This window comes from Nematostella vectensis, chromosome 14 (assembly GCF_932526225.1).
Source record: "Nematostella vectensis chromosome 14, jaNemVect1.1, whole genome shotgun sequence".
Taxonomy (NCBI): domain Eukaryota; kingdom Metazoa; phylum Cnidaria; class Anthozoa; order Actiniaria; family Edwardsiidae; genus Nematostella; species Nematostella vectensis.
This window is the reverse complement of record NC_064047.1, coordinates 1464247-1492199: the sequence shown is the minus strand read 5'-3', so window position 1 is coordinate 1492199 and position 27953 is coordinate 1464247. Positions and strand designations below refer to the sequence as shown.

At 40.1% G+C, this 27953-nt stretch overlaps 2 protein-coding genes across 2 annotated transcripts in view; one reads left to right on the top strand and one right to left on the bottom strand.

Annotated features, from left to right (window-relative positions):
• The window catches only part of LOC116602239 (transmembrane protein 181-like), a 33620-nt gene extending 8030 nt beyond the window's left edge, over window positions 1-25590 (top strand). The window contains exons 14-17 of the mRNA XM_048721828.1: window positions 2105-2239; window positions 21270-21359; window positions 21476-21545; window positions 25356-25590. Of these exons, the coding sequence (XP_048577785.1) occupies window positions 2105-2239; window positions 21270-21359; window positions 21476-21545; window positions 25356-25407 (347 nt within the window). The 3' untranslated portion in view covers window positions 25408-25590. The remainder of the gene's footprint in view (window positions 1-2104; window positions 2240-21269; window positions 21360-21475; window positions 21546-25355) is intronic.
• Window positions 25591-26302: 712 nt separating this feature from the next.
• On the bottom strand, window positions 26303-27623 carry LOC5518790 (centriolin). The gene has a single exon (XM_001638664.3). The coding sequence runs from the start codon at window positions 27301-27303 to the stop codon at window positions 26509-26511; it is 795 nt and encodes a 264-aa protein (XP_001638714.2). The 5' UTR covers window positions 27304-27623; the 3' UTR covers window positions 26303-26508.
• Window positions 27624-27953: the final 330 nt, after the last annotated feature.

Below are 27953 nucleotides of genomic sequence, written 5' to 3'. Positions count from 1 at the left end.
TGCTCCTTTTACTTCTTGTCCAAAACCCCCTCCTATTTCTACCCATCTTGAGTTCCTCTTTGAACTTCTTCCCTAACCCAATTTCTAGAGATATCTGTCGTAAGTTGCTTCTTTTACTTCTTGTCTAACGCCACCTCCTATTTCTACAAATATCCATCTAAAGTTCCTTCTTGCACTTGTCTAACACCACCTCCTATTTCTACAAATATCCGTCTAAAGTTCCTTCTTGCACTTGTCTATCACCACCTCCTATTTCTACAAATATCCGTCTAAAGTTCCTTCTTGCACTTGTCTAACCAACGCTATTTCTACAGATATCTATCTTAAGTTGCTCCTTTTACTTCTTGTCCAAAACCCCCTCCTATTTCTACCCATCTTGAGTTCCTCTTTGAACTTCTTCCCTAACCCAATTTCTAGAGATATCTGTCGTAAGTTGCTTCTTTTACTTCTTGTCTAACGCCACCTCCTATTTCTACAAATATCCATCTAAAGTTCCTTCTTGCACTTGTCTAACACCACCTCCTATTTCTACAAATATTCGTCTAAAGTTCCTTCTTGCACTTTTCTAACACCACCTCCTATTTCTACAAATATCCGTCTAAAGTTCCTTCTTGCACTTGTCTAACCAGCCTCCTCCTATTTCTACAAATATCCGTCTAAAGTTCCTTCTTGCACTTGTCTAACACCACCTCCTATTTCTACAAATATCCGTCTAAAGTTCCTTCTTGCACTTGTCTAACCAGCCTTCCTATTTCTACAGATATCTATCTTAAGTTGCTCCTTTTACTTCTTGTCCAAAACCCCCTCCTATTTCTACCCATCTTGAGTTCCTCTTTGAACTTCTTCCCTAACCCAATTTCTAGAGATATCTGTCGTAAGTTGCTTCTTTTACTTCTTGTCTAACGCCACCTCCTATTTCTACAAATATCCGTCTAAAGTTCCTTCTTGCACTTGTCTAACACCACCTCCTATTTCTACAAATATCCGTCTAAAGTTCCTTCTTGCACTTGTCTAACCAGCCTCCTCCTATTTCTACAAATATCCGTCTAAAGTTCCTTCTTGCACTTGTCTAACCAGCCTCCTCCTATTTCTACAAATATCCGTCTAAAGTTCCTTCTTGCACTTGTCTAACACCACCTCCTATTTCTACAAATATCCGTCTAAAGTTCCTTCTTGCACTTGTCTAACCAGCCTTCCTATTTCTACAGATATCTATCTTAAGTTGCTCCTTTTACTTCTTGTCCAAAACCCCCTCCTATTTCTACCCATCTTGAGTTCCTCTTTGAACTTCTTCCCTAACCCAATTTCTAGAGATATCTGTCGTAAGTTGCTTCTTTTACTTCTTGTCTAATGCCACCTCCTATTTCTACAAATATCCGTCTAAAGTTCCTTCTTGCACTTGTCTAACACCACCTCCTATTTCTACAAATATCCGTCTAAAGTTCCTTCTTGCACTTGTCTAACCAGCCTCCTCCTATTTCTACAAATATCCGTCTAAAGTTCCTTCTTGCACTTGTCTAACCAGCCTCCTCCTATTTCTACAAATATCCATCTAAAGTTCCTTCTTGCACTTGTCTAACACCACCTCCTATTTCTACAAATATCCGTCTAAAGTTCCTTCTTGCACTTGTCTAACCAGCCTCCTCCTATTTCTACAAATATCCGTCTAAAGTTCCTTCTTGCACTTGTCTAACTCCACCTCCTATTTCTACAAATATCCGTCTAAAGTTCCTTCTTGCACTTGTCTAACCAGCCTTCCTATTTCTACAGATATCTATCTTAAGTTGCTCCTTTTACTTCTTGTCCAAAACCCCCTCCTATTTCTACCCATCTTGAGTTCCTCTTTGAACTTCTTCCCTAACCCAATTTCTAGAGATATCTGTCGTAAGTTGCTTCTTTTACTTCTTGTCTAACGCCACCTCCTATTTCTACAAATATCCATCTAAAGTTCCTTCTTGCACTTTTCTAACACCACCTCCTATTTCTACAAAAATCCGTCTAAAGTTCCTTCTTGCACTTGTCTAACCAGCCTCCTCCTATTTCTACAAATATCCGTCTAAAGTTCCTTCTTGCACTTGTCTAACCAGCCTTCCTGTTTCTACAGATATCCGTCTAAAGTTCCTGACCGCCCTAATGCTGATCGTCCTCACCATCAGCCTGGTCATCACTGGCCTCAGGTTTGGAACCGCTGTGCTACAGGACAACTTTATCGCCGAGATCGAGACTCATTATAAAAACTATATCCTTTTAAATGAACAAACTGCAGTTACCGTGAGATGCTGTCAGTTGTGGTATTTTCTACCATTTAAATGAACAAACTGCAGTTACCGTGAGATGATGTCAGTTGTAGTAGTTTCTACCATTTAAATTAACAAACTGCAGTTACCGTGAGATGCTGTCAGTTGTGGTAGTTTCTACCATTTAAATTAACAAACTGCAGTTACCGTGAGATGCTGTCAGTTGTAGTAGTTTCTACCTTTTAAATTAACAAACTGCAGTTACCGTGAGATGCTGTCAGTTGTGGTAGTTTCTACCATTTAAATTAACAAACTGCAGTTACCGTGAGATGATGTCAGTTGTGGTAGTTTCTACCATTTAAATTAACAAACTGCAGTTACCGTGAGATGTTGTCAGTTGTAGTAGTTTCTACCATTTAAATTAACAAACTGCAGTTACCGTGAGATGCTGTCAGTTGTGGTAGTTTCTACCATTTAAATTAACAAACTGCAGTTACCGTGAGATGCTGTTAGTTGTGGTAGTTTCTACCATTTAAATTAACAAACTGCAGTTACCGTGAGATGCTGTCAGTTGTGGTAGTTTCTACCTTTTAAATTAACAAACTGCAGTTACCGTGAGATGCTGTCAGTTGTGGTAGTTTCTACCATTTAAATTAACAAACTGCAGTTACCGTGAGATGATGTCAGTTGTGGTAGTTTCTACCATTTAAATTAACAAACTGCAGTTACCGTGAGATGTTGTCAGTTGTAGTAGTTTCTATCATTTAAATTAACAAATTGCAGTTACCGTGAGATGCTGTCAGTTGTGGTAGTTTCTACCATTTAAATGAACAAACTGTAGTTACCGTGAGATGGTGTCAGTTGTAGTAGTTTCTACCATTTAAATTAACAAACTGCAGTTACCGTGAGATGCTGTCAGTTGTGGTAGTTTCTACCATTTAAATGAACAAACTGCAGTTACCGTGAGATGCTGTCAGTTGTGGTAGTCTCTACCATTTAAATTAACAAACTGCAGTTACCGTGAGATGCTGTCAGTTGTAGTAGTTTCTACCATTTAAATTAACAAACTGCAGTTACCGTGAGATGCTGTCAGTTGTAGTAGTTTCTACCTTTTAAATTAACAAACTGCAGTTACCGTGAGATGCTGTCAGTTGTGGTAGTTTCTACCTTTTAAATTAACAAACTGCAGTTACCGTGAGATGATGTCAGTTGTAGTAGTTTCTACCTTTTAAATTAACAAACTGCAGTTACCGTGAGATGCTGTCAGTTGTAGTAGTTTCTACCATTTAAATTAACAAACTGCAGTTACCGTGAGATGCTGTCAGTTGTGGTAGTTTCTACCATTTAAATTAACAAACTGCAGTTACCGTGAGACGCTGTCAGTTGTAGTAGTTTCTACCGTTTAAATGAACAAACTGTAGTTACCGTGAGATGGTGTCAGTTGTAGTAGTTTCTACCATTAAAATTAACAAACTGCAGTTACCGTGAGATGTTGTCAGTTGTAGTAGTTTCTACCATTTAAATTAACAAACTGCAGTTACCGTGAGATGCTGTCAGTTGTGGTAGTTTCTACCTTTTAAATTAACAAACTGCAGTTACCGTGAGATGATGTCAGTTGTAGTAGTTTCTACCTTTTAAATTAACAAACTGCAGTTACCGTGAGATGCTGTCAGTTGTAGTAGTTTCTACCATTTAAATTAACAAACTGCAGTTACCGTGAGATGATGTCAGTTGTGGTAGTTTCTACCATTTAAATTAACAAACTGCAGTTACCGTGAGACGCTGTCAGTTGTAGTAGTTTCTACCATTTAAATGAACAAACTGTAGTTACCGTGAGATGGTGTCAGTTGTAGTAGTTTCTACCATTAAAATTAACAAACTGCAGTTACCGTGAGATGATGTCAGTTGTGGTAGTTTCTACCATTTAAATTAACAAACTGCAGTTACCGTGAGATGATGTCAGTTGTGGTAGTTTCTACCATTTAAATTAACAAACTGCAGTTACCGTGAGATGATGTCAGTTGTGGTAGTTTCTACCTTTTAAATTAACAAACTGCAGTTACCGTGAGATGCTGTCAGTTGTGGTAGTTTCTACCTTTTAAATTAACAAACTGCAGTTACCGTGAGATGATGTCAGTTGTAGTAGTTTCTACCTTTTAAATTAACAAACTGCAGTTACCGTGAGATGCTGTCAGTTGTGGTAGTTTCTACCATTTAAATTAACAAACTGCAGTTACCGTGAGATGATGTCAGTTGTGGTAGTTTCTACCATTTAAATTAACAAACTGCAGTTACCGTGAGATGATGTCAGTTGTGGTAGTTTCTACCTTTTAAATTAACAAACTGCAGTTACCGTGAGATGCTGTCAGTTGTGGTAGTTTCTACCTTTTAAATTAACAAACTGCAGTTACCGTGAGATGATGTCAGTTGTAGTAGTTTCTACCTTTTAAATTAACAAACTGCAGTTACCGTGAGATGCTGTCAGTTGTGGTAGTTTCTACCATTTAAATGAACAAACTGCAGTTACCCTGAGATGCTGTCAGTTGTAGTAGTTTCTACCTTTTAAATTAACAAACTGCAGTTACCGTGAGAGGCTGTCAGTTGTGGTAGTTTCTACCATTTAAATTAACAAACTGCAGTTACCGTGAGATGATGTCAGTTGTAGTAGTTTCTACCATTTAAATGAACAAACTGCAGTTACCGTGAGATGCTGTCAGTTGTAGTAGTTTCTACCATTTAAATTAACAAACTGCAGTTACCGTGAGAGGCTGTTAGTTGTGGTAGTTTTCTACCATTTAAATTAACAAACTGCAGTTACTGTGAGATGCTGTCAGTTGTGGTAGTTTCTACCATTTAAATTAACAAACTGCAGTTACCGTGAGAGGCTGTTAGTTGTGGTAGTTTTCTACCATTTAAATTAACAAACTGCAGTTACCGTGAGATGCTGTCAGTTGTAGTAGTTTCTACCATTTAAATTAACAAACTGCAGTTACCGTGAGATGCTGTCAGTTGTGGTAGTTTCTACCATTTAAATTAACAAACTGCAGTTACCGTGAGATGCTGTCAGTTGTGGTAGTTTCTACCATTTAAATTAACAAACTGCAGTTACCGTGAGATGTTGTCAGTTGTGGTAGTTTCTACCATTTAAATTAACAAACTGCAGTTACCGTGAGATGATGTCAGTTGTGGTAGTTTCTACCATTTAAATTAACAAACTGCAGTTACCGTGAGATGCTGTTAGTTGTGGTAGTTTTCTACCATTTAAATTAACAAACTGCAGTTACCGTGAGATGCTGTCAGTTGTGGTAGTTTCTACCATTTAAATTAACAAACTGCAGTTACTGTGAGATGCTGTCAGTTGTGGTAGTTTCTACCATTTAAATTAACAAACTGCAGTTACCGTGAGATGCTGTCAGTTGTGGTAGTTTCTACCATTTAAATTAACAAACTGCAGTTACCGTGAGATGATGTCAGTTGTGGTAGTTTCTACCATTTAAATTAACAAACTGCAGTTACCGTGAGATGCTGTCAGTTGTGGTAGTTTCTACCATTTAAATTAACAAACTGCAGTTACCGTGAGATGATGTCAGTTGTGGTAGTTTCTACCATTTAAATTAACAAACTGCAGTTACCGTGAGATGCTGTTAGTTGTGGTAGTTTCTACCATTTAAATGAACAAACTGCAGTTACCGTGAGGTGATGTCAATTGTAGTAGTTTCTACCATTTAAATTAACAAACTGCAGTTACCGTGAGATGATGTCAGTTGTGGTAGTTTCTACCATTTAAATTAACAAACTGCAGTTACCGTGAGATGCTAACAGTTGTGGTAGTTTCTACCATTTAAATTAACAAACTGCAGTTACCGTGAGATGCTAACAGTTGTAGTAGTTTCTACTATTTAAATTAACAAACTGCAGTTACCGTGAGATGCTGTCAGTTGTGGTAGTTTCTACCATTTAAATTAACAAACTGCAGTTACCGTGAGATGCTGTCAGTTGTAGTAGTTTCTACCTTTTAAATTAACAAACTGCAGTTACCGTGAGATGATGTCGGTTGTGGTAGTTTCTACCATTTAAATTAACAAACTGCAGTTACCGTGAGATGCTGTCAGTTGTAGTAGTTTCTACCATTTAAATTAACAAACTGCAGTTACCGTGAGATGCTGTCAGTTGTGGTAGTTTCTACCATTTAAATTAACAAACTGCAGTTACCGTGAGATGCTGTCAGTTGTGGTAGTCTCTACCATTTAAATTAACAAACTGCAGTTACTGTGAGATGCTGTCAGTTGTGGTAGTTTCTACCATTTAAATTAACAAACTGCAGTTACCGTGAGATGATGTCAGTTGTGGTAGTTTCTACCATTTAAATTAACAAACTGCAGTTACCGTGAGATGTTGTCAGTTGTAGTAGTTTCTACCATTTAAATTAACAAACTGCAGTTACCGTGAGATGCTGTCAGTTGTGGTAGTTTCTACCATTTAAATTAACAAACTGCAGTTACCGTGAGATGCTGTTAGTTGTGGTAGTTTCTACCATTTAAATTAACAAACTGCAGTTACCGTGAGATGCTGTCAGTTGTGGTAGTTTCTACCTTTTAAATTAACAAACTGCAGTTACCGTGAGATGCTGTCAGTTGTGGTAGTTTCTACCATTTAAATTAACAAACTGCAGTTACCGTGAGATGATGTCAGTTGTGGTAGTTTCTACCATTTAAATTAACAAACTGCAGTTACCGTGAGATGTTGTCAGTTGTAGTAGTTTCTATCATTTAAATTAACAAATTGCAGTTACCGTGAGATGCTGTCAGTTGTGGTAGTTTCTACCATTTAAATGAACAAACTGTAGTTACCGTGAGATGGTGTCAGTTGTAGTAGTTTCTACCATTTAAATTAACAAACTGCAGTTACCGTGAGATGCTGTCAGTTGTGGTAGTTTCTACCATTTAAATGAACAAACTGCAGTTACCGTGAGATGCTGTCAGTTGTGGTAGTCTCTACCATTTAAATTAACAAACTGCAGTTACCGTGAGATGCTGTCAGTTGTAGTAGTTTCTACCATTTAAATTAACAAACTGCAGTTACCGTGAGATGCTGTCAGTTGTAGTAGTTTCTACCTTTTAAATTAACAAACTGCAGTTACCGTGAGATGCTGTCAGTTGTGGTAGTTTCTACCTTTTAAATTAACAAACTGCAGTTACCGTGAGATGATGTCAGTTGTAGTAGTTTCTACCTTTTAAATTAACAAACTGCAGTTACCGTGAGATGCTGTCAGTTGTAGTAGTTTCTACCATTTAAATTAACAAACTGCAGTTACCGTGAGATGCTGTCAGTTGTGGTAGTTTCTACCATTTAAATTAACAAACTGCAGTTACCGTGAGACGCTGTCAGTTGTAGTAGTTTCTACCGTTTAAATGAACAAACTGTAGTTACCGTGAGATGGTGTCAGTTGTAGTAGTTTCTACCATTAAAATTAACAAACTGCAGTTACCGTGAGATGTTGTCAGTTGTAGTAGTTTCTACCATTTAAATTAACAAACTGCAGTTACCGTGAGATGCTGTCAGTTGTGGTAGTTTCTACCTTTTAAATTAACAAACTGCAGTTACCGTGAGATGATGTCAGTTGTAGTAGTTTCTACCTTTTAAATTAACAAACTGCAGTTACCGTGAGATGCTGTCAGTTGTAGTAGTTTCTACCATTTAAATTAACAAACTGCAGTTACCGTGAGATGATGTCAGTTGTGGTAGTTTCTACCATTTAAATTAACAAACTGCAGTTACCGTGAGACGCTGTCAGTTGTAGTAGTTTCTACCATTTAAATGAACAAACTGTAGTTACCGTGAGATGGTGTCAGTTGTAGTAGTTTCTACCATTAAAATTAACAAACTGCAGTTACCGTGAGATGATGTCAGTTGTGGTAGTTTCTACCATTTAAATTAACAAACTGCAGTTACCGTGAGATGATGTCAGTTGTGGTAGTTTCTACCATTTAAATTAACAAACTGCAGTTACCGTGAGATGATGTCAGTTGTGGTAGTTTCTACCTTTTAAATTAACAAACTGCAGTTACCGTGAGATGCTGTCAGTTGTGGTAGTTTCTACCTTTTAAATTAACAAACTGCAGTTACCGTGAGATGATGTCAGTTGTAGTAGTTTCTACCTTTTAAATTAACAAACTGCAGTTACCGTGAGATGCTGTCAGTTGTGGTAGTTTCTACCATTTAAATTAACAAACTGCAGTTACCGTGAGATGATGTCAGTTGTGGTAGTTTCTACCATTTAAATTAACAAACTGCAGTTACCGTGAGATGATGTCAGTTGTGGTAGTTTCTACCTTTTAAATTAACAAACTGCAGTTACCGTGAGATGCTGTCAGTTGTGGTAGTTTCTACCTTTTAAATTAACAAACTGCAGTTACCGTGAGATGATGTCAGTTGTAGTAGTTTCTACCTTTTAAATTAACAAACTGCAGTTACCGTGAGATGCTGTCAGTTGTGGTAGTTTCTACCATTTAAATGAACAAACTGCAGTTACCCTGAGATGCTGTCAGTTGTAGTAGTTTCTACCTTTTAAATTAACAAACTGCAGTTACCGTGAGAGGCTGTCAGTTGTGGTAGTTTCTACCATTTAAATTAACAAACTGCAGTTACCGTGAGATGATGTCAGTTGTAGTAGTTTCTACCATTTAAATGAACAAACTGCAGTTACCGTGAGATGCTGTCAGTTGTAGTAGTTTCTACCATTTAAATTAACAAACTGCAGTTACCGTGAGAGGCTGTTAGTTGTGGTAGTTTTCTACCATTTAAATTAACAAACTGCAGTTACTGTGAGATGCTGTCAGTTGTGGTAGTTTCTACCATTTAAATTAACAAACTGCAGTTACCGTGAGAGGCTGTTAGTTGTGGTAGTTTTCTACCATTTAAATTAACAAACTGCAGTTACCGTGAGATGCTGTCAGTTGTAGTAGTTTCTACCATTTAAATTAACAAACTGCAGTTACCGTGAGATGCTGTCAGTTGTGGTAGTTTCTACCATTTAAATTAACAAACTGCAGTTACCGTGAGATGCTGTCAGTTGTGGTAGTTTCTACCATTTAAATTAACAAACTGCAGTTACCGTGAGATGTTGTCAGTTGTGGTAGTTTCTACCATTTAAATTAACAAACTGCAGTTACCGTGAGATGATGTCAGTTGTGGTAGTTTCTACCATTTAAATTAACAAACTGCAGTTACCGTGAGATGCTGTTAGTTGTGGTAGTTTTCTACCATTTAAATTAACAAACTGCAGTTACCGTGAGATGCTGTCAGTTGTGGTAGTTTCTACCATTTAAATTAACAAACTGCAGTTACTGTGAGATGCTGTCAGTTGTGGTAGTTTCTACCATTTAAATTAACAAACTGCAGTTACCGTGAGATGCTGTCAGTTGTGGTAGTTTCTACCATTTAAATTAACAAACTGCAGTTACCGTGAGATGATGTCAGTTGTGGTAGTTTCTACCATTTAAATTAACAAACTGCAGTTACCGTGAGATGCTGTCAGTTGTGGTAGTTTCTACCATTTAAATTAACAAACTGCAGTTACCGTGAGATGATGTCAGTTGTGGTAGTTTCTACCATTTAAATTAACAAACTGCAGTTACCGTGAGATGCTGTTAGTTGTGGTAGTTTCTACCATTTAAATGAACAAACTGCAGTTACCGTGAGGTGATGTCAATTGTAGTAGTTTCTACCATTTAAATTAACAAACTGCAGTTACCGTGAGATGATGTCAGTTGTGGTAGTTTCTACCATTTAAATTAACAAACTGCAGTTACCGTGAGATGCTAACAGTTGTGGTAGTTTCTACCATTTAAATTAACAAACTGCAGTTACCGTGAGATGCTAACAGTTGTAGTAGTTTCTACTATTTAAATTAACAAACTGCAGTTACCGTGAGATGCTGTCAGTTGTGGTAGTTTCTACCATTTAAATTAACAAACTGCAGTTACCGTGAGATGCTGTCAGTTGTAGTAGTTTCTACCTTTTAAATTAACAAACTGCAGTTACCGTGAGATGATGTCGGTTGTGGTAGTTTCTACCATTTAAATTAACAAACTGCAGTTACCGTGAGATGCTGTCAGTTGTAGTAGTTTCTACCATTTAAATTAACAAACTGCAGTTACCGTGAGATGCTGTCAGTTGTGGTAGTTTCTACCATTTAAATTAACAAACTGCAGTTACCGTGAGATGATGTCAGTTGTGGTAGTTTCTACCATTTAAATTAACAAACTGCAGTTACCGTGAGATGCTGTCAGTTCTAGTAGTTTCTACCATTTAAATTAACAAACTGCAGTTACCGTGAGAGGCTGTCAGTTGTGGTAGTTTCTACCATTTAAATTAACAAACTGCAGTTACCGTGAGATGATGTCAGTTGTGGTAGTTTCTACCATTTAAATTAACAAACTGCAGTTACCGTGAGATGCTGTCAGTTGTAGTAGTTTCTACCATTTAAATTAACAAACTGCAGTTACCGTGAGATGCTGTCAGTTGTAGTAGTTTCTACCATTTAAATTAACAAACTGCAGTTACCGTGAGATGCTGTCAGTTGTAGTAGTTTCTACCATTTCAATTAACAAACTGCAGTTACCGTGAGAGGCTGTCAGTTGTAGTAGTTTCTACCATTTTAATTAACAAACTGCAGTTACCGTGAGATGATGTCAGTTGTAGTAGTTTCTACCATTTAAATTAACAAACTGCAGTTACCGTGAGATGCTGTCAGTTGTGGTAGTTTCTACCATTTAAATTAACAAACTGCAGTTACCGTGAGATGCTGTCAGTTGTGGTATTTTCTACCATTTAAATGAACAAACTGCAGTTACCGTGAGATGCTGTCAGTTGTGGTAGTTTCTACCATTTAAATTAACAAACTGCAGTTACCGTGAGATGCTGTCAGTTGTGGTAGTTTTCTACCATTTAAATTAACAAACTGCAGTTACCGTGAGATGATGTCAGTTGTAGTAGTTTCTACCTTTTAAATTAACAAACTGCAGTTACCGTGAGATGATGTCAGTTGTAGTAGTTTCTACCTTTTAAATTAACAAACTGCAGTTACTGTGAGATGCTGTCAGTTGTGGTAGTTTCTACCATTTAAATTAACAAACTGCAGTTACCGTGAGATGCTGTCAGTTGTGGTAGTTTCTACCATTTAAATTAACAAACTGCAGTTACCGTGAGATGATGTCAGTTGTAGTAGTTTCTACCATTTAAATTAACAAACTGCAGTTACCGTGAGATGATGTCAGTTGTGGTAGTTTTCTACCATTTAAATTAACAAACTGCAGTTACCGTGAGATGCTGTCAGTTGTGGTAGTTTCTACCATTTAAATTAACAAACTGCAGTTACCGTGAGATGCTGTCAGTTGTGGTAGTTTCTACCATTTAAATTAACAAACTGCAGTTACCGTGAGATGCTGTCAGTTGTGGTAGTTGCTACCATTTAAATTAACAAACTGCAGTTACCGTGAGATGCTGTCAGTTGTAGTAGTTTCTACCATTTAAATTAACAAACTGCAGTTACCGTGAGATGATGTCAGTTCTAGTAGTTTCTACCATTTAAATGAACAAACTGCAGTTACCGTGAGATGCTGTCAGTTGTAGTAGTTTCTACCATTTAAATTAACAAACTGCAGTTACCGTGAGATGCTGTCAGTTGTAGTAGTTTCTACCATTTAAATTAACAAACTGCAGTTACCGTGAGATGCTGTCAGTTGTGGTAGTTTCTACCATTTAAATGAACAAACTGCAGTTACCGTGAGATGCTGTCAGTTGTGGTAGTTTCTACCATTTAAATTAACAAACTGCAGTTACCGTGAGATGCTGTCAGTTGTGGTAGTCTCTACCATTTAAATTAACAAACTGCAGTTACTGTGAGATGCTGTCAGTTGTGGTAGTTTCTACCATTTAAATTAACAAACTGCAGTTACCGTGAGATGCTGTCAGTTGTGGTAGTTTCTACCATTTAAATTAACAAACTGCAGTTACCGTGAGATGCTGTCAGTTGTGGTAGTTTCTACCATTTAAATTAACAAACTGCAGTTACCGTGAGATGCTGTCAGTTGTAGTAGTTTCTACCATTTAAATTAACAAACTGCAGTTACCGTGAGATGATGTCAGTTGTAGTAGTTTCTACCATTTAAATTAACAAACTGCAGTTACCGTGAGATGATGTCAGTTGTGGTAGTTTTCTACCATTTAAATTAACAAACTGCAGTTACCGTGAGATGCTGTCAGTTGTGGTAGTTTCTACCATTTAAATTAACAAACTGCAGTTACCGTGAGATGCTGTCAGTTGTGGTAGTTTCTACCATTTAAATTAACAAACTGCAGTTACCGTGAGATGCTGTCAGTTGTGGTAGTTGCTACCATTTAAATTAACAAACTGCAGTTACCGTGAGATGCTGTCAGTTGTAGTAGTTTCTACCATTTAAATTAACAAACTGCAGTTACCGTGAGATGATGTCAGTTCTAGTAGTTTCTACCATTTAAATGAACAAACTGCAGTTACCGTGAGATGCTGTCAGTTGTAGTAGTTTCTACCATTTAAATTAACAAACTGCAGTTACCGTGAGATGCTGTCAGTTGTAGTAGTTTCTACCATTTAAATTAACAAACTGCAGTTACCGTGAGATGCTGTCAGTTGTGGTAGTTTCTACCATTTAAATGAACAAACTGCAGTTACCGTGAGATGCTGTCAGTTGTGGTAGTTTCTACCATTTAAATTAACAAACTGCAGTTACCGTGAGATGCTGTCAGTTGTGGTAGTCTCTACCATTTAAATTAACAAACTGCAGTTACTGTGAGATGCTGTCAGTTGTGGTAGTTTCTACCATTTAAATTAACAAACTGCAGTTACCGTGAGATGCTGTCAGTTGTGGTAGTTTCTACCATTTAAATTAACAAACTGCAGTTACCGTGAGATGCTGTCAGTTGTGGTAGTTTCTACCATTTAAATTAACAAACTGCAGTTACCGTGAGATGCTGTCAGTTGTGGTAGTTGCTACCATTTAAATTAACAAACTGCAGTTACCGTGAGATGCTGTCAGTTGTAGTAGTTTCTACCATTTAAATTAACAAACTGCAGTTACCGTGAGATGCTGTCAGTTGTGGTAGTTTCTACCATTTAAATTAACAAACTGCAGTTACCGTGAGATGCTGTCAGTTGTGGTAGTTTCTACCATTTAAATGAACAAACTGCAGTTACCGTGAGATGCTGTCAGTTATGGTAGTTTCTACCATTTCAATTAACAAACTGCAGTTACCATGAGATGCTGTCAGTTGTGGTAGTTTCTACCATTTAAATTAACAAACTGCAGTTACCGTGAGATGCTGTCAGTTGTAGTAGTTTCTACCATTTAAATTAACAAACTGCAGTTACCGTGAGGTGATGTCAGTTGTAGTAGTTTCTACCATTTAAATTAACAAACTGCAGTTACCGTGAGAGGCTGTCAGTTGTGGTAGTTTCTACCATTTAAATTAACAAACTGCAGTTACCGTGAGATGCTGTCAGTTATAGTAGTTTCTACCATTTAAATTAACAAACTGCAGTTACCGTGAGAGGCTGTCAGTTGTGGTAGTTTCTACCATTTAAATTAACAAACTGCAGTTACCGTGAGATGCTGTCAGTTATAGTAGTTTCTACCATTTAAATTAACAAACTGCAGTTACCGTGAGATGATGTCAGTTGTAGTAGTTTCTACCTTTTAAATTAACAAACTGCAGTTACTGTGAGAGGCTGTCAGTTGTGGTAGTTTCTACCATTTAAATTAACAAACTGCAGTTACCCTGAGATGCTGTCACTTGTAGTAGTTTCTACCTTTTAAATTAACAAACTGCAGTTACCGTGAGAGGCTGTCAGTTGTGGTAGTTTCTACCATTTAAATTAACAAACTGCAGTTACCGTGAGATTCTGTCAGTTGTAGTAGTTTCTACCATTTAAATTAACAAACTGCAGTTACCGTTAGATGATGTCAGTTGTGGTAGTTTCTACCATTTAAATTAACAAACTGCAGTTACCGTGAGATGCTGTCAGTTGTGGTAGTTTCTACCATTTAAATTAACAAACTGCAGTTACCGTGAGATGCTGTCAGTTGTGGTAGTTGCTACCATTTAAATTAACAAACTGCAGTTACCATGAGATGCTGTCAGTTGTAGTAGTTTCTACCATTTAAATTAACAAACTGCAGTTACCGTGAGATGCTGTCAGTTGTGGTAGTTTCTACCATTTAAATTAACAAACTGCAGTTTGTAATATATTTGGATGGGCTCCCTGTGTTGTACACCATATTTGGAATGCCTCGTGGGCATGTCGGGGGTTGTTCAGAAATAAATGGAGTTCAGTTGTTGTGTTCAACGAGCTGTCTATTTCTTCGTGATGTTTTAGTCCCGAAAAACATTACATCTGGCGACGAGAACCGGATCTGTGGAACACCATGAGTGTCATCGGTCAACTAAGAGAGTTCGACCGGCAAAAAGAGTCGTTTGAAGCTTACATTGAGCGGCTTGAAAACTTCATGAAGGCGAATGGCGTGCGAAAGGAGAACGAGGTAGCTGTCTTGCTCACTGCAATAGGTCCTGAAACGTACGGACTGTTGAGGAATCTTTTGACTCCGGAAAAACCTGACACCAAGACATATAAAGATCTTGTGGATATTTTGAGTGGCCATTTGCATCCGAAACCCTTGGTTATTGCCGAGCGATTCAATTTTCATAACCGGTTTCGTCACGACTCCGAAACAGTTGCGGACTTTGGCGCCCAACTAAAGAAGCTTTCAACTCACTGTGAGTTCGGAACTTTCCAAGATGAAGCTTTGAGAGACCGTTTTGTATGTGGTCTACGCCAGGAAGCGATTCAACGGAAACTTTTAACCGAGAAAACCTTGACGTTTGCGAAGGCTTTGGAGATCGCTCAGTCGATGGAAATGGCGGAATCGAAGTCGTCGGAATTGAAGGGCTCTGGATCGTCCGGGTCGGGCTGCGGTGAAGAAGTTCATCAGCTTGGAAAAAAGCCACAGAAACACAAGAAATTCACACAGAACAAGGGAGGAAAGCCCAAAACAGCATGTCATCGTTGTGGCAGTGCTGAACATGATGGTAAATCCTGTAAATACAAGAAGTATAAGTGTGATAATTGTGGCAAAGTGGGTCACCTAAAGAGAGTCTGTCAGTCCAAGGAGTGCAAGGAAACCAAGTATGTTGAAGTTTCAGTGGACAATGACCAAGAAGATGAGTCATTGGGGTTCTTTTCAACTCGTGAACCCAGCAGCAAAGCAGTGACAGTAACTATCACTGTTAACGGAAAGGAAATTCCAATGGAAGTTGATACGGGAGCTGCACGCACAGTCATCCCTGAAAAGTTGTTCAAAGAGAATTTTGGACATTTGAAACTCAAGAATGCAAGTACCTCATTAAAGACTTATTCTGGAACAGTGTTACCTTTAATTGGTGAAACCGAAGTTCTAGTTGAGTACGAGGGTCAAAGTGCCAAGTTGCCTCTGATTGTGGCAAAAGTTGAGAGCCAACCAGCTATTCTGGGTCGTAATTGGCTCAGTGTTGTTAAGCTGAACTGGGAGCACCTTTTTAGTGTTTCTTCTTCTGATTTAGTTCATGAACTGACTGCACGGTTCAAGGGTGTTTTCGGTACGGGCCTGGGCAAAATCAAGGAGTTTCAAGCAAGAATCAATGTGCAACCTGAGGCCACGCCTAGGTTTCATAAGGCTCGCCCCGTGCCGTATGCCCTAAAGCCAGCAGTTGAAGCAGAGTTGGATCGCATGGAAAAGGAGGGGATCGTGACAAAAGTGTCCCATAGTGAGTGGGCTGCCCCGTTAGTGGTCGTCCCTAAGGCAGATGGTGGTGTTCGTTTGTGTGGAGACTACAAAGTTACGGTGAATCCAGTTTTGGACGTCGACCAATACCCTCTGCCTAACCCTCAAGATTTGCTCAGTGCTCTGGCAGGTGGTACCAAGTTTTCTAAACTTGACCTCAAGCATGCATATCAGCAACTGCCTCTTGGTGAGGAGTCCAAGAAGTTCCTCACTGTCAACACCTGTAAAGGGCTCTATCAGTATAATCGGTTGCCTTTTGGTGTCGCAAGCGCACCTGCTGTATTTCAATCTACTATTGACACCATTCTCAAGGGCATTGATGGTGTTGTTTGCTATATCGACGATATTTTGATCACTGGAAGGAATGACCAGGAACACAAAGCAAGATTAGAGGCGGTGCTGGAAAGACTTGAGAAATACGGAATTTCTCTCAAGTTGTCGAAATGCAGTTTCCTGGAGGACAGGGTCGGTTTTCTCGGTCATGTCATTGATGCCGAGGGTGTCCACCCTTCACCAGAGAAAGTTCGGGCTGTTGTGGATGCTCCTGCGCCAACTAATGTTACCGAGTTGAGATCTTTTCTGGGTATGTTACAGTACTACGGAAAATTTCTCCCGAACTTGTCAACATTGCTGCACCCGTTAAACAACCTCCTGCGGGACGGGGTTGAGTGGTCATGGCTGCCAGAATGCGAGCAAGCCTTCACCTCTGCAAAAGAGCTCCTGCAATCAGCGAAAGTCCTAACTCATTATGACGTCAATCTTCCAATTAAATTGGCTTGTGATGCATCACCCTATGGCATTGGAGCCGTTATTTCACACGTTATGCCAGGAGGCGAGGAGCGCCCCATTGCTTTTGCCTCAAGAACCCTCACTGGTAGTGAAAAGAATTATGCCCAGCTAGAGAAGGAAGCCCTGTCCATTATTTACGGAGTTAAAAAGTTCCACCAGTTTTTATATGGGCGACGATTTATTCTGGAGACCGACCATAAACCACTCCTAACAATCTTAGGGCCAAAGTCGGCAATTCCCACACTAGCTGCGGCTCGTCTTCAGAGGTGGGCTTTAATTTTAGCATCCCACCAGTATGATGTCGTTTACCGTAAAGGTGTCGATCACAGCAATGCGGATGGGCTGTCCAGACTTCCTGTTGATAAGCCTAGAGTTTCAGAGGAAACTGAAATTTATCATTTCAGTTATGTGGATGACCTACCTGTAACGGCAAGGGACATTGCTATGGAAACAAGAAAGGATTCTGTGTTAAGCAAGGTACTTCATTATGTGAAAAGTGGCTGGCCACAGCAGACACAGGAGGAGGAATTACGTCCTTATTTCAATCGTCGATTGGAACTGTCTGTGGAACAAGACTGTGTTCTCTGGGGTCTGCGGGTCATTATCCCAGAGGCATTTCAGGAGAAAATCCTGCATGATCTTCACGCAGATCACCCAGGTATGTGTCGCATGAAGTCTCTCGCACGCAGCTACCTGTGGTGGCCAAAGCTCGATCAGGCTATCGAGAACATGGTGCACCATTGTGAGGCCTGCCAGTCTGTTCGTAAGCAGCCTGCCACAGCACCTTTGATCCCATGGAAATGGCCTGTTAGAGTTTGGCAACGAGTGCACATGGATTATGCTGTTAAAGACGGAGTGAACTTTTTTGTTGTTGTCGATGCACACTCAAAGTGGCCTGAGATTATTGCTACATCTTCCACTACTGCACCCAAGACCATTGAAATGCTGGCTGGTCTATTTGCATCACATGGATTACCAGAGGAGATGGTCTCCGATAACGGTCCACCGTTCATTTCTAGTGAGCTGGACATGTTTATGAAAAGTAATGGAATACGGCATACACGGGTCCCTCGCTATCATCCCGCTTCTAACGGGGAGGCGGAGAGATATGTTCAAACTCTCAAGCAGGCGTTACTTACCAGCAAGTTTGATCAGGGGAAATCGCTACAGCAACGGCTGTCAAGTTTTCTGTTTTCGTACAGGAACACGCCCCATACGGTTACTGGGCAGACACCTGCTGAGTTGTTCTTGAAGCGTAAGCCTCGCACACGTTTGGCGTTGCTTCAGCCCAATCTGGCCCAGCATGTTGAGGAGCGTCAGATGAAGGAAAAGCAACAGCATGATGGTGGCCGAACAAAAACTCGTGAGTTTCTTCCAGGAGACATTGTTTTAGTTCGTAACTTCAGAAGAAAACACAAGTGGGATAAAGGAACAGTGATCTTGAGAATCGGTCCCCTAGCATACCAGATACGTATTGGAGGACGAATGTGTCATGTACATGTTGATCACCTTCTAGCAGCTGGTGATGCGGAGCACACATCCCCACCAACTACAGCTACAGCTATGACTGGGAGTGGCTTTGTTTTGCCCTCTACTCCAGTAGTGTCCTCTAAACCCATTCTTCCTGAGCCTGAGGTTACCCCTCTACCTGAAGTCTCACCTAAATCTTCAGAGACTGTTGTTCCTACATGTACAACTGAGTCACCACCTGACGTGGCCTCTACACCTGTGAGGCGTTACCCAAGGCGTACCCCTAAACCTGTAGTACGTCTGGACTTGTAAAGAGACTATTAGATGTATTTAGCTCTCTAGTCATTGACATTGTTTACATGTTTGTAGCTAGTTCATTCCAGGAACGGGGAGATGTAATATATTTGGATGGGCTCCCTGTGTTGTACACCATATTTGGAATGCCTCGTGGGCATGTCGGGGGTTGTTCAGAAATAAATGGAGTTCAGTTGTTGTGTTCAACGAGCTGTCTATTTCTTCGTGATGTTTTAGTCCCGAAAAACATTACACAGTTACCGTGAGATGATGTCAGTTGTGGTAGTTTCTACCATTTAAATTAACAAACTGCAGTTACCGTGAGATGCTGTCAGTTATGGTAGTTTCTACCATTTAAATTAACAAACTGCAGTTACCGTGAGATTATGTCAGTTGTAGTAGTTTCTACCATTTAAATTAACAAACTGCAGTTACCGTGAGATGATGTCAGTTGTGGTAGTTTCTCCATTTCAATTAACAAACTGCAGTTACCGTGAGATGATGTCAGTTGTAGTAGTTTCTACCATTTAAATTAACAAACTGCAGTTACCGTGAGATGATGTCAGTTGTGGTAGTTTCTACCATTTAAATTAACAAACTGCAGTTACCGTGAGATGGTGTCAGTTGTAGTAGTTTCTACCATTTAAATTAACAAACTGCAGTTACCGTGAGAGGCTGTCAGTTGTGGTAGTTTCTACCATTTAAATTAACAAACTGCAGTTACCGTGAGATGCTGTCAGTTATAGTAGTTTCTACCATTTAAATTAACAAACTGCAGTTACCGTGAGATGATGTCAGTTGTAGTAGTTTCTACCTTTTAAATTAACAAACTGCAGTTACCGTGAGATGCTGTCAGTTGTGGTAGTTTCTACCATTTAAATTAACAAACTGCAGTTACCGTGAGATGTTGTCAGTTGTAGTAGTTTCTACCATTTAAATTAACAAACTGCAGTTACCGTGAGATGATGTCAGTTGTGGTAGTTTCTACCATTTAAATTAACAAACTGCAGTTACCGTGAGATGCTGTCAGTTGTGGTAGTTTCTACCTTTTAAATTAACAAACTGCAGTTACCGTGAGATGCTGTCAGTTGTAGTAGTTTCTACCATTTAAATTAACAAACTGCAGTTACCGTGAGATGATGTCAGTTGTAGTAGTTTCTACCATTTAAATTAACAAACTGCAGTTACCGTGAGATGATGTCAGTTGTAGTAGTTTCTACCATTTAAATTAACAAACTGCAGTTACCGTGAGATTATGTCAGTTGTAGTAGTTTCTACCATTTAAATTAACAAACTGCAGTTACCGTGAGATGATGTCAGTTGTGGTAGTTTCTCCATTTCAATTAACAAACTGCAGTTACCGTGAGATGATGTCAGTTGTAGTAGTTTCTACCATTTAAATTAACAAACTGCAGTTACCGTGAGATGATGTCAGTTGTGGTAGTTTCTACCATTTAAATTAACAAACTGCAGTTACCGTGAGATGGTGTCAGTTGTAGTAGTTTCTACCATTTAAATTAACAAACTGCAGTTACCGTGAGATGATGTCAGTTGTAGTAGTTTCTACCTTTTAAATTAACAAACTGCAGTTACCGTGAGATGCTGTCAGTTGTGGTAGTTTCTACCATTTAAATTAACAAACTGCAGTTACCGTGAGATGATGTCAGTTGTGGTAGTTTTCTACCATTTAAATTAACAAACTGCAGTTACCGTGAGATGATGTCAGTTGTGGTAGTTTTCTACCATTTAAATTAACAAACTGCAGTTACCGTGAGATGATGTCAGTTGTGGTAGTTTCTACCATTTAAATTAACAAACTGCAGTTACCGTGAGATGATGTCAGTTGTAGTAGTTTCTACCATTTAAATTAACAAACTGCAGTTACCGTGAGATGCTGTCAGTTGTAGTAGTTTCTCAAGCAAATTCTTATATATTAAAGCCGCATTGTCAGCAGTTTACTTCCAGAGGGCGACGGAAACCTCAACCGACAAGAGACAAAAATCTATTAGAATCCGCGCTTTTTAACAGGCCATCCACTCTAAATTATCAGTCACATCCTCATAGAAACCTCCAATAGACACACTGCTTTGACAAATTTGAAAAATAATTTTTGCGTTTTTCGTTAGGAATCATCGGGCACAGCCACGCCCCTTCTGGCCTCATAATTTTTTTAAATATTGGGGGGAGGGGGTTCATTGCCCCAACCCCTGCTACGGCCCTGTTATGCAATTGACCGGTCGTAAACTGGTGACATGACGTTGTTGCTTCAAGTGTGACACGCCCTTTTGTAGCAACTTTGACAGTCTTAGGATTCTAGTCAATCACTAGCATGGCAGATGAATGCTTTATCGCACTCAAGAACATAGCAGTAACCTAATTGAGTTAGTATTTATCAATACTGCTGTAAGCTAATTGGCTGACCTTAATGATTTCGGTGCCGGTGCCACATGGTGCTATTTTGGTGATACTAAATCCCTATAATCAGTTAGATACACTAACAGGATATCTCGTCATCTCACTTATTTTTAAGGTTTGGTTAACTGACATCCTCCCTACAAGTAATACTTTTATATTTTGTCTTTTGCAAACAACATATTTTGTTAGACTCCTTGACCATGGCCACCTGCCGAATTCCTGTCCTTTTACGGCCTTCTCAACTTTTACCTCTACTGCATGGCCTTCGTCTATTCACCTGCAAAAAACGCGCTCTATGGTAAATCGTCATGATAAGTGTTGTTTTTATTTTTCATTTTTTATGAATACAGATGCTACAGCTATGACTCATTTAACCTTCTTATTTCTACGTTTTTACATGTCATTGCTTTGTAGACTCGTATATCCGTGAACCGTCGACGTTCTCAATGCTGAACGAATCTGATGAGGAATCAGGGCTCATCTAGTGAGTGACTCATGAAGTTACCTATCATTGTTACCCTATAATGAACCACGCCCTTACCCTCTAATGAACCACATCCTTACCCTCTAATGAACAAAACCCTTTCCCTCTTATCAGCCACGTTCCTACGCCCTCATTAACCACACCCTTACCTTACACCCATTTTTTTCCTTAAAACATAACATTTGTAACTTTGAATTGTCCTCGTCCTCGTCTTCTCTGGTAAAGACGGAAAAAGGTCCAATTTGCTACAGCACTTTTACCATTAACTTGTATTTTGGCGAAACGCAAATGAACCGTTGGAGATGCTGGCCCTTTTTCAGACACACAAAATAACACTCATTTGAGTGCCTATGTGCCGCCCGTATAACACTCATTTGAGTGCCTATGTGCCGCCCGTATAACACTCATTTGAGTGCCTATGTGCCGCCCGTATAACACATTTGAGTGCCTATGTGCCGCCCGTATAACACTCATTTGAGTGCCTATTTGCCGCCCGTATAGCACTCATTTGAGTGCCTATGTGCCGCCCGTATAACACTCATTTGAGTGCCTATGTGCCGCCCGTATAACACTCATTTGAGTGCCTATGTGCCGCCCGTATAACACTCATTTGAGTGCCTATGTGCCGCCCGTATAACACTCATTTGAGTGCCTATGTGCCGCCCGTATAACACTCATTTGAGTATCTTGTAAGGCATTTGATCAAGTCTCCTCGTGATGTTACATAATTTGCGCTATACTAATACTGAAAATTTACACTTTCATGCTGGCCAGTAGGGGAAATTTACACTTTCATGCTGGCCAGTAGGGGAAATTTACACTTTCATGCTGGCCAGTAGGGGAAATTTACACTTTCATGCTGGCCAGTAGGGGAAATTTACACTCTCATGCTGGCCAGTAGGGGAAATTTACACTCTCATGCTGGCCAGTAGGGGAAATTTACACTTTTATGCTGGCCAGTAGGGGAAATTTACACTTTCATGCTGGCCAGTAGGGGAAATTTACACTTTCATGCTGGCCAGTAGGGGAAATTTACACTTTTATGCTGGCCAGTAGGGGAAATTTACACTTTCATGCTGGCCAGTAGGGGAAATTTACACTTTCATGCTGGCCAGTAGGGGAAATTTACACTTTCATGCTGGCCAGTAGGGGAAATTTACACTTTTATGCGGGCCAGTAGGGGAAATTTACACTTTTATGCTGGCCAGTAGGGGAAATTTACACTTTCATGCTGGCCAGTAGGGGAAATTTACACTTTTATGCTGGCCAGTAGGGGAAATTTACACTTTTATGCTGGCCAGTAGGGGAAATTTACACTTTTATGCTGGCCAGTAGGGGAAATTTACACTTTCATGCTGGCCAGTAGGGGAAATTTACACTCTCATGCTGGCCAGTAGGGGAAATTTACACTCTCATGCTGGCCAGTAGGGGAAATTTACACTTTCATGCTGGCCAGTAGGGGAAATTTACACTTTCATGCTGGCCAGTAGGGGAAATTTACACTTTCATGCTGGCCAGTAGGGGAAATTTACACTTTCATGCTGGCCAGTAGGGGAAATTTACACTTTTATGCTGGCCAGTAGGGGAAATTTACACTTTTATGCTGGCCAGTAGGGGAAATTTACACTTTCATGCTGGCCAGTAGGGGAAATTTACACTTTTATGCTGGCCAGTAGGGGAAATTTACACTTTCATGCTGGCCAGTAGGGGAAATTTACACTTTCATGCTGGCCAGTAGGGGAAATTTACACTCTCATGCTGGCCAGTAGGGGAAATTTACACTCTCATGCTGGCCAGTAGGGGAAATTTACACTTTCATGCTGGCCAGTAGGGGAAATTTACACTTTCATGCTGGCCAGTAGGGGAAATTTACACTTTTATGCTGGCCAGTAGGGGAAATTTAAACTTTCATGCTGGCCAGTAGGGGAAATTTACACTTTCATGCTGGCCAGTAGGGGAAATTTACACTTTCATGCTGGCCAGTAGGGGAAATTTACACTTTCATGCTGGCCAGTAGGGGAAATTTACACTCTCATGCTGGCCATTAGGGGAAATTTACACTTTTATGCTGGCCAGTAGGGGAAATTTACACTTTTATGCTGGCCAGTAGGGGAAATTTACACTTTCATGCTGGCCAGTAGGGGAAATTTACACTTTCATGCTGGCCAGTAGGGGAAATTTACACTCTCATGCTGGCCATTAGGGGAAATTTACACTTTTATGCTGGCCAGTAGGGGAAATTTACACTTTTATGCTGGCCAGTAGGGGAAATTTACACTTTCATGCTGGCCAGTAGGGGAAATTTACACTCTCATGCTGGCCAGTAGGGGAAATTTACACTTTTATGCTGGCCAGTAGGGGAAATTTACACTTTCATGCTGGCCAGTAGGGGAAATTTACACTTTCATGCTGGCCAGTAGGGGAAATTTACACTTTTATGCTGGCCAGTAGGGGAAATTTACACTTTCATGCTGGCCAGTAGGGGAAATTTACACTTTCATGCTGGCCAGTAGGGGAAATTTACACTTTCATGCTGGCCAGTAGGGGAAATTTACACTTTTATGCTGGCCAGTAGGGGAAATTTACACTTTCATGCTGGCCAGTAGGGGAAATTTACACTTTCATGCTGGCCAGTAGGGGAAATTTACACTCTCATGCTGGCCAGTAGGGGAAATTTACACTGTCATGCTGGCCAGTAGGGGAAATTTACACTCTCATGCTGGCCAGTAGGGGAAATTTACACTTTCATGCTGGCCAGTAGGGGAAATTTACACTTTCATGCTGGCCAGTAGGGGAAATTTACACTTTCATGCTGGCCAGTAGGGGAAATTTACACTCTCATGCTGGCCAGTAGGGGAAATTTACACTTTTATGCTGGCCAGTAGGGGAAATTTACACTTTCATGCTGGCCAGTAGGGGAAATTTACACTTTTATGCTGGCCAGTAGGGGAAATTTACACTTTTATGCTGGCCAGTAGGGGAAATTTACACTTTCATGCTGGCCAGTAGGGGAAATTTACACTCTCATGCTGGCCAGTAGGGGAAATTTACACTTTCATGCTGGCCAGTAGGGGAAATTTACACTTTTATGATGGCCAGTAGGGGAAATTTACACTTTCATGCTGGCCAGTAGGGGAAATTTACACTCTCATGCTGGCCAGTAGGGGAAATTTACACTTTCATGCTGGCCAGTAGGGGAAATTTACACTTTCATGCTGGCCATTAGGGGAAATTTACACTCTCATGCTGGCCAGTAGGGGAAATTTACACTTTTATGCTGGCCAGTAGGGGAAATTTACACTTTCATGCTGGCCAGTAGGGGAAATTTACACTTTCATGCTGGCCAGTAGGGGAAATTTACACTTTCATGCTGGCCAGTAGGGGAAATTTACACTCTCATGCTGGCCAGTAGGGGAAATTTACACTTTCATGCTGGCCAGTAGGGGAAATTTACACTCTCATGCTGGCCAGTAGGGGAAATTTACACTTTCATGCTGGCCAGTAGGGGAAATTTACACTTTCATGCTGGCCAGTAGGGGAAATTTACACTTTCATGCTGGCCAGTAGGGGAAATTTACACTCTCATGCTGGCCAGTAGGGGAAATTTACACTTTTATGCTGGCCAGTAGGGGAAATTTACACTTTTATGCTGGCCAGTAGGGGAAGTTTGCACTTTCATGCTGGCTAGTAGGGGACTTGCGCTAGGAGATCACGTGACTGTTTGGGTGATCTCTTAGCTCAAGTCTCCTATTACTGCTGCTTATACTTTTTGACATATCTTTGGTGATGTATCATTGATTTTATTTTTAGCTCTAAGAAAGAAGGGACAAGATCTCCTTACTCAAGCTCAGATGAGGACTAGGTAGGATAGCCGTATGTCTGGCACGTGAATAGCGGAATAGAATAGAAAGCGGTAATCACGTGAGTTAAGCACTGATCAGCCTTGTACTAGTGAAACTGAACATGTGAATAGCACGTGCGTTCAAAGCCACCGCGCGTGAAGCGCGAAATAAACGTAAACCAAGATCACGCATTATTAAAACGGCAAAAAATTAATGATAAAAATAATTAAAAATGTGCGAATGCAAACAAAGCAAAAGGTCGTGTAGCAGCTCTTAGGAGATTTCATCTTATTGGATTAATGCACCACAGACAAACCAATGGGAAAAGATAGTTGATCTGGTAATCCAGCTTGTTACATTAGATAGATTATGGCCATGGTCTATTTAAAGCGGATTTACACACAACGATTTGCCGGGTCGAATTTCTGCCAGAGGAACAAGGGTCGACCGTACAGAAAATCTGTCCGACAAATCAGCGCGTGTGGATCATCCTTTAAAGTTTGTCCTACTAAGGGCGCAAGAGCTAGGCAAGTCATTATCGATTAAAACCACCAAAGCGCAAGACAACCAATCTCAGTCCCAGAGCCCACGTACCTTTTGCCGCTGGCATAAAAATACTGGGCCCTGGGAACGAGATTGCAAGAGGCCATTGCAAGAGAACAAACTGCTAGATTTTCTTGCGCATGCGCATTACCAATTTCGGTGTTGCGATTGATTTTGCGCATGCGTCCAGGTCTCAAAAGGACGCTCTTCCAAGAAAAGCGCTCTCGTTGTATAAACTTCACTCATCTTTTTTTTTTTTTTTAAATACTTTTTGTAATGGTCTGTTCTAAACTATATTAATTATAAGTATTGAGAAGGTCTCATTATGGTTATTATAATAACGGGAGGACTAGAAAAAATAAAAGAAATATAAAACTCAGTCTGCATCGGTGTAGTTTTTGCTGTCTTTCTGTCCGTCCGTCCGGCTGGCATAAAACCTGTCTGTTTTCTGTCTGAAAACGCAGGATAACGCATGGAGTAAGCTCTCCACCCAAGGGATACTGCTGCTAGCGCTATGTCAAGGCAAAGATGGTTTTCAATTCCATTAGATCTTAGAACATCCTGGCACTATGTCTTCATTAACTCAGTTTTTCCGCAGCTTGTTTCATTTTAAAGACTGCCATGTTACGTTTTAGAACGTCGGCTTGTTTTTCCTTAGATGAGTATTTTCTTTGCATCTGCTGTAATTCCGTCCCCTTAAAATCCCTCTCTCCCCTCTGTCTCTGTATCTCTACTTGTAGCTTCTCAACTAGTATTTCGTACTCTATTAACTTCGCCTTAGCGTTGTCCCTCTCAGTCCTATATCTTTCAGTTTCACTAAGTATCCTTGCTTTGCTTTGTGTTTGCTCCATCAAACGTACGTCCTGAACCTCCTTTCTCTTCTGTTTAAGTCTACACTTAAGCTCACCGATTGCAGCTTTTGCTGTTGTTTTCTCATTCAACGCCTCAACTCTGTCCGTTCTTAACTTTTTTAAAACCTCATTCAGTCGACGTATTTCGGCATTTTTCTCGCGGATAATCCTGCCCCAATCTTCCAGATGCTCCAATTCCGAATACTTTTCCTTCAGCTGCTCGTGTTCTTGAGACAGCTTAGCATATTTATCCTCGCTCCGGAGTAACGCGTTTTCCAACTTATGTTTCTCATCTTCTAAGTTCAAAAACTCAACCTTAAGGTCGGTGAAATTTTGTAAAAGTGCTAAATATTGTTTTGGTTTAACTTTACTGATGGCTTTGTTGTTTCTTTTCCCTTTCCTGCTCAACATAAAAGTATCATCCTTCAAGAAACTTCTCTGGGTCGTCAATGGTGGAAGTGATGTGTGAGCGGTGTATGGCTTATTCGAAAGATTAGACGTTCGACGACTTCTCGGTTCCATGTTTGCACTAATTTCTAATCCAACTACCCAATATTACTTGGTTATTGTCGCAGAATAGTTGCTAAGACAGGCTGTTTACTTGTGTGAGTCTGTTTGAGTACTTTATGAACTCAGAATTTTAATAGAGTGCGGCATTTACCGAAGGACCATCTTAATCCCCCTGTGTGCAAATTAATTACATGTTGTTATGGTGAACAATTCAAACAATTCGTAATTAAGTAGGCACTAGAGGCCAATGGATTACACTGGTCATGATGTTGTGCGGTGACATTTTGACAAATCTATCGTAAAACATCAAGATAAAACTACAGAACACTGACTCGAATGAACGCCCCTAGAGCGCATTACCGCTGACCGAAATACTCCAAATGTTGAATTCGATTGAATGATTAATAGCGTTGCTATAAACCAGGAGTAATTCTAAAGACTCCTGGATCTGATATATTCACATGCCAAAGAGAAATGCATATTTAAGATTATAACCCTTGTGAATAATTATACAATATAATTAAACAAAAGGCCATATATGCTCTATAGTAACAGACGCGTAAGAGCCCAGATACAGTAAGAGCATAGATACAGTAAGAGCCCAGATACAGTAAGAGCCCAGATACAGTAAGAGCCTAGATACAGTAAGAGCCTAGATACAG

Excerpts from the sequence above, each read along its gene's own strand:
- LOC5518790 (XM_001638664.3), bottom strand. The coding sequence starts at position 27,303 with ATGGAACCGAGAAGTCGTCGAACGTCTAATCTTTCGAATAAGCCATAC.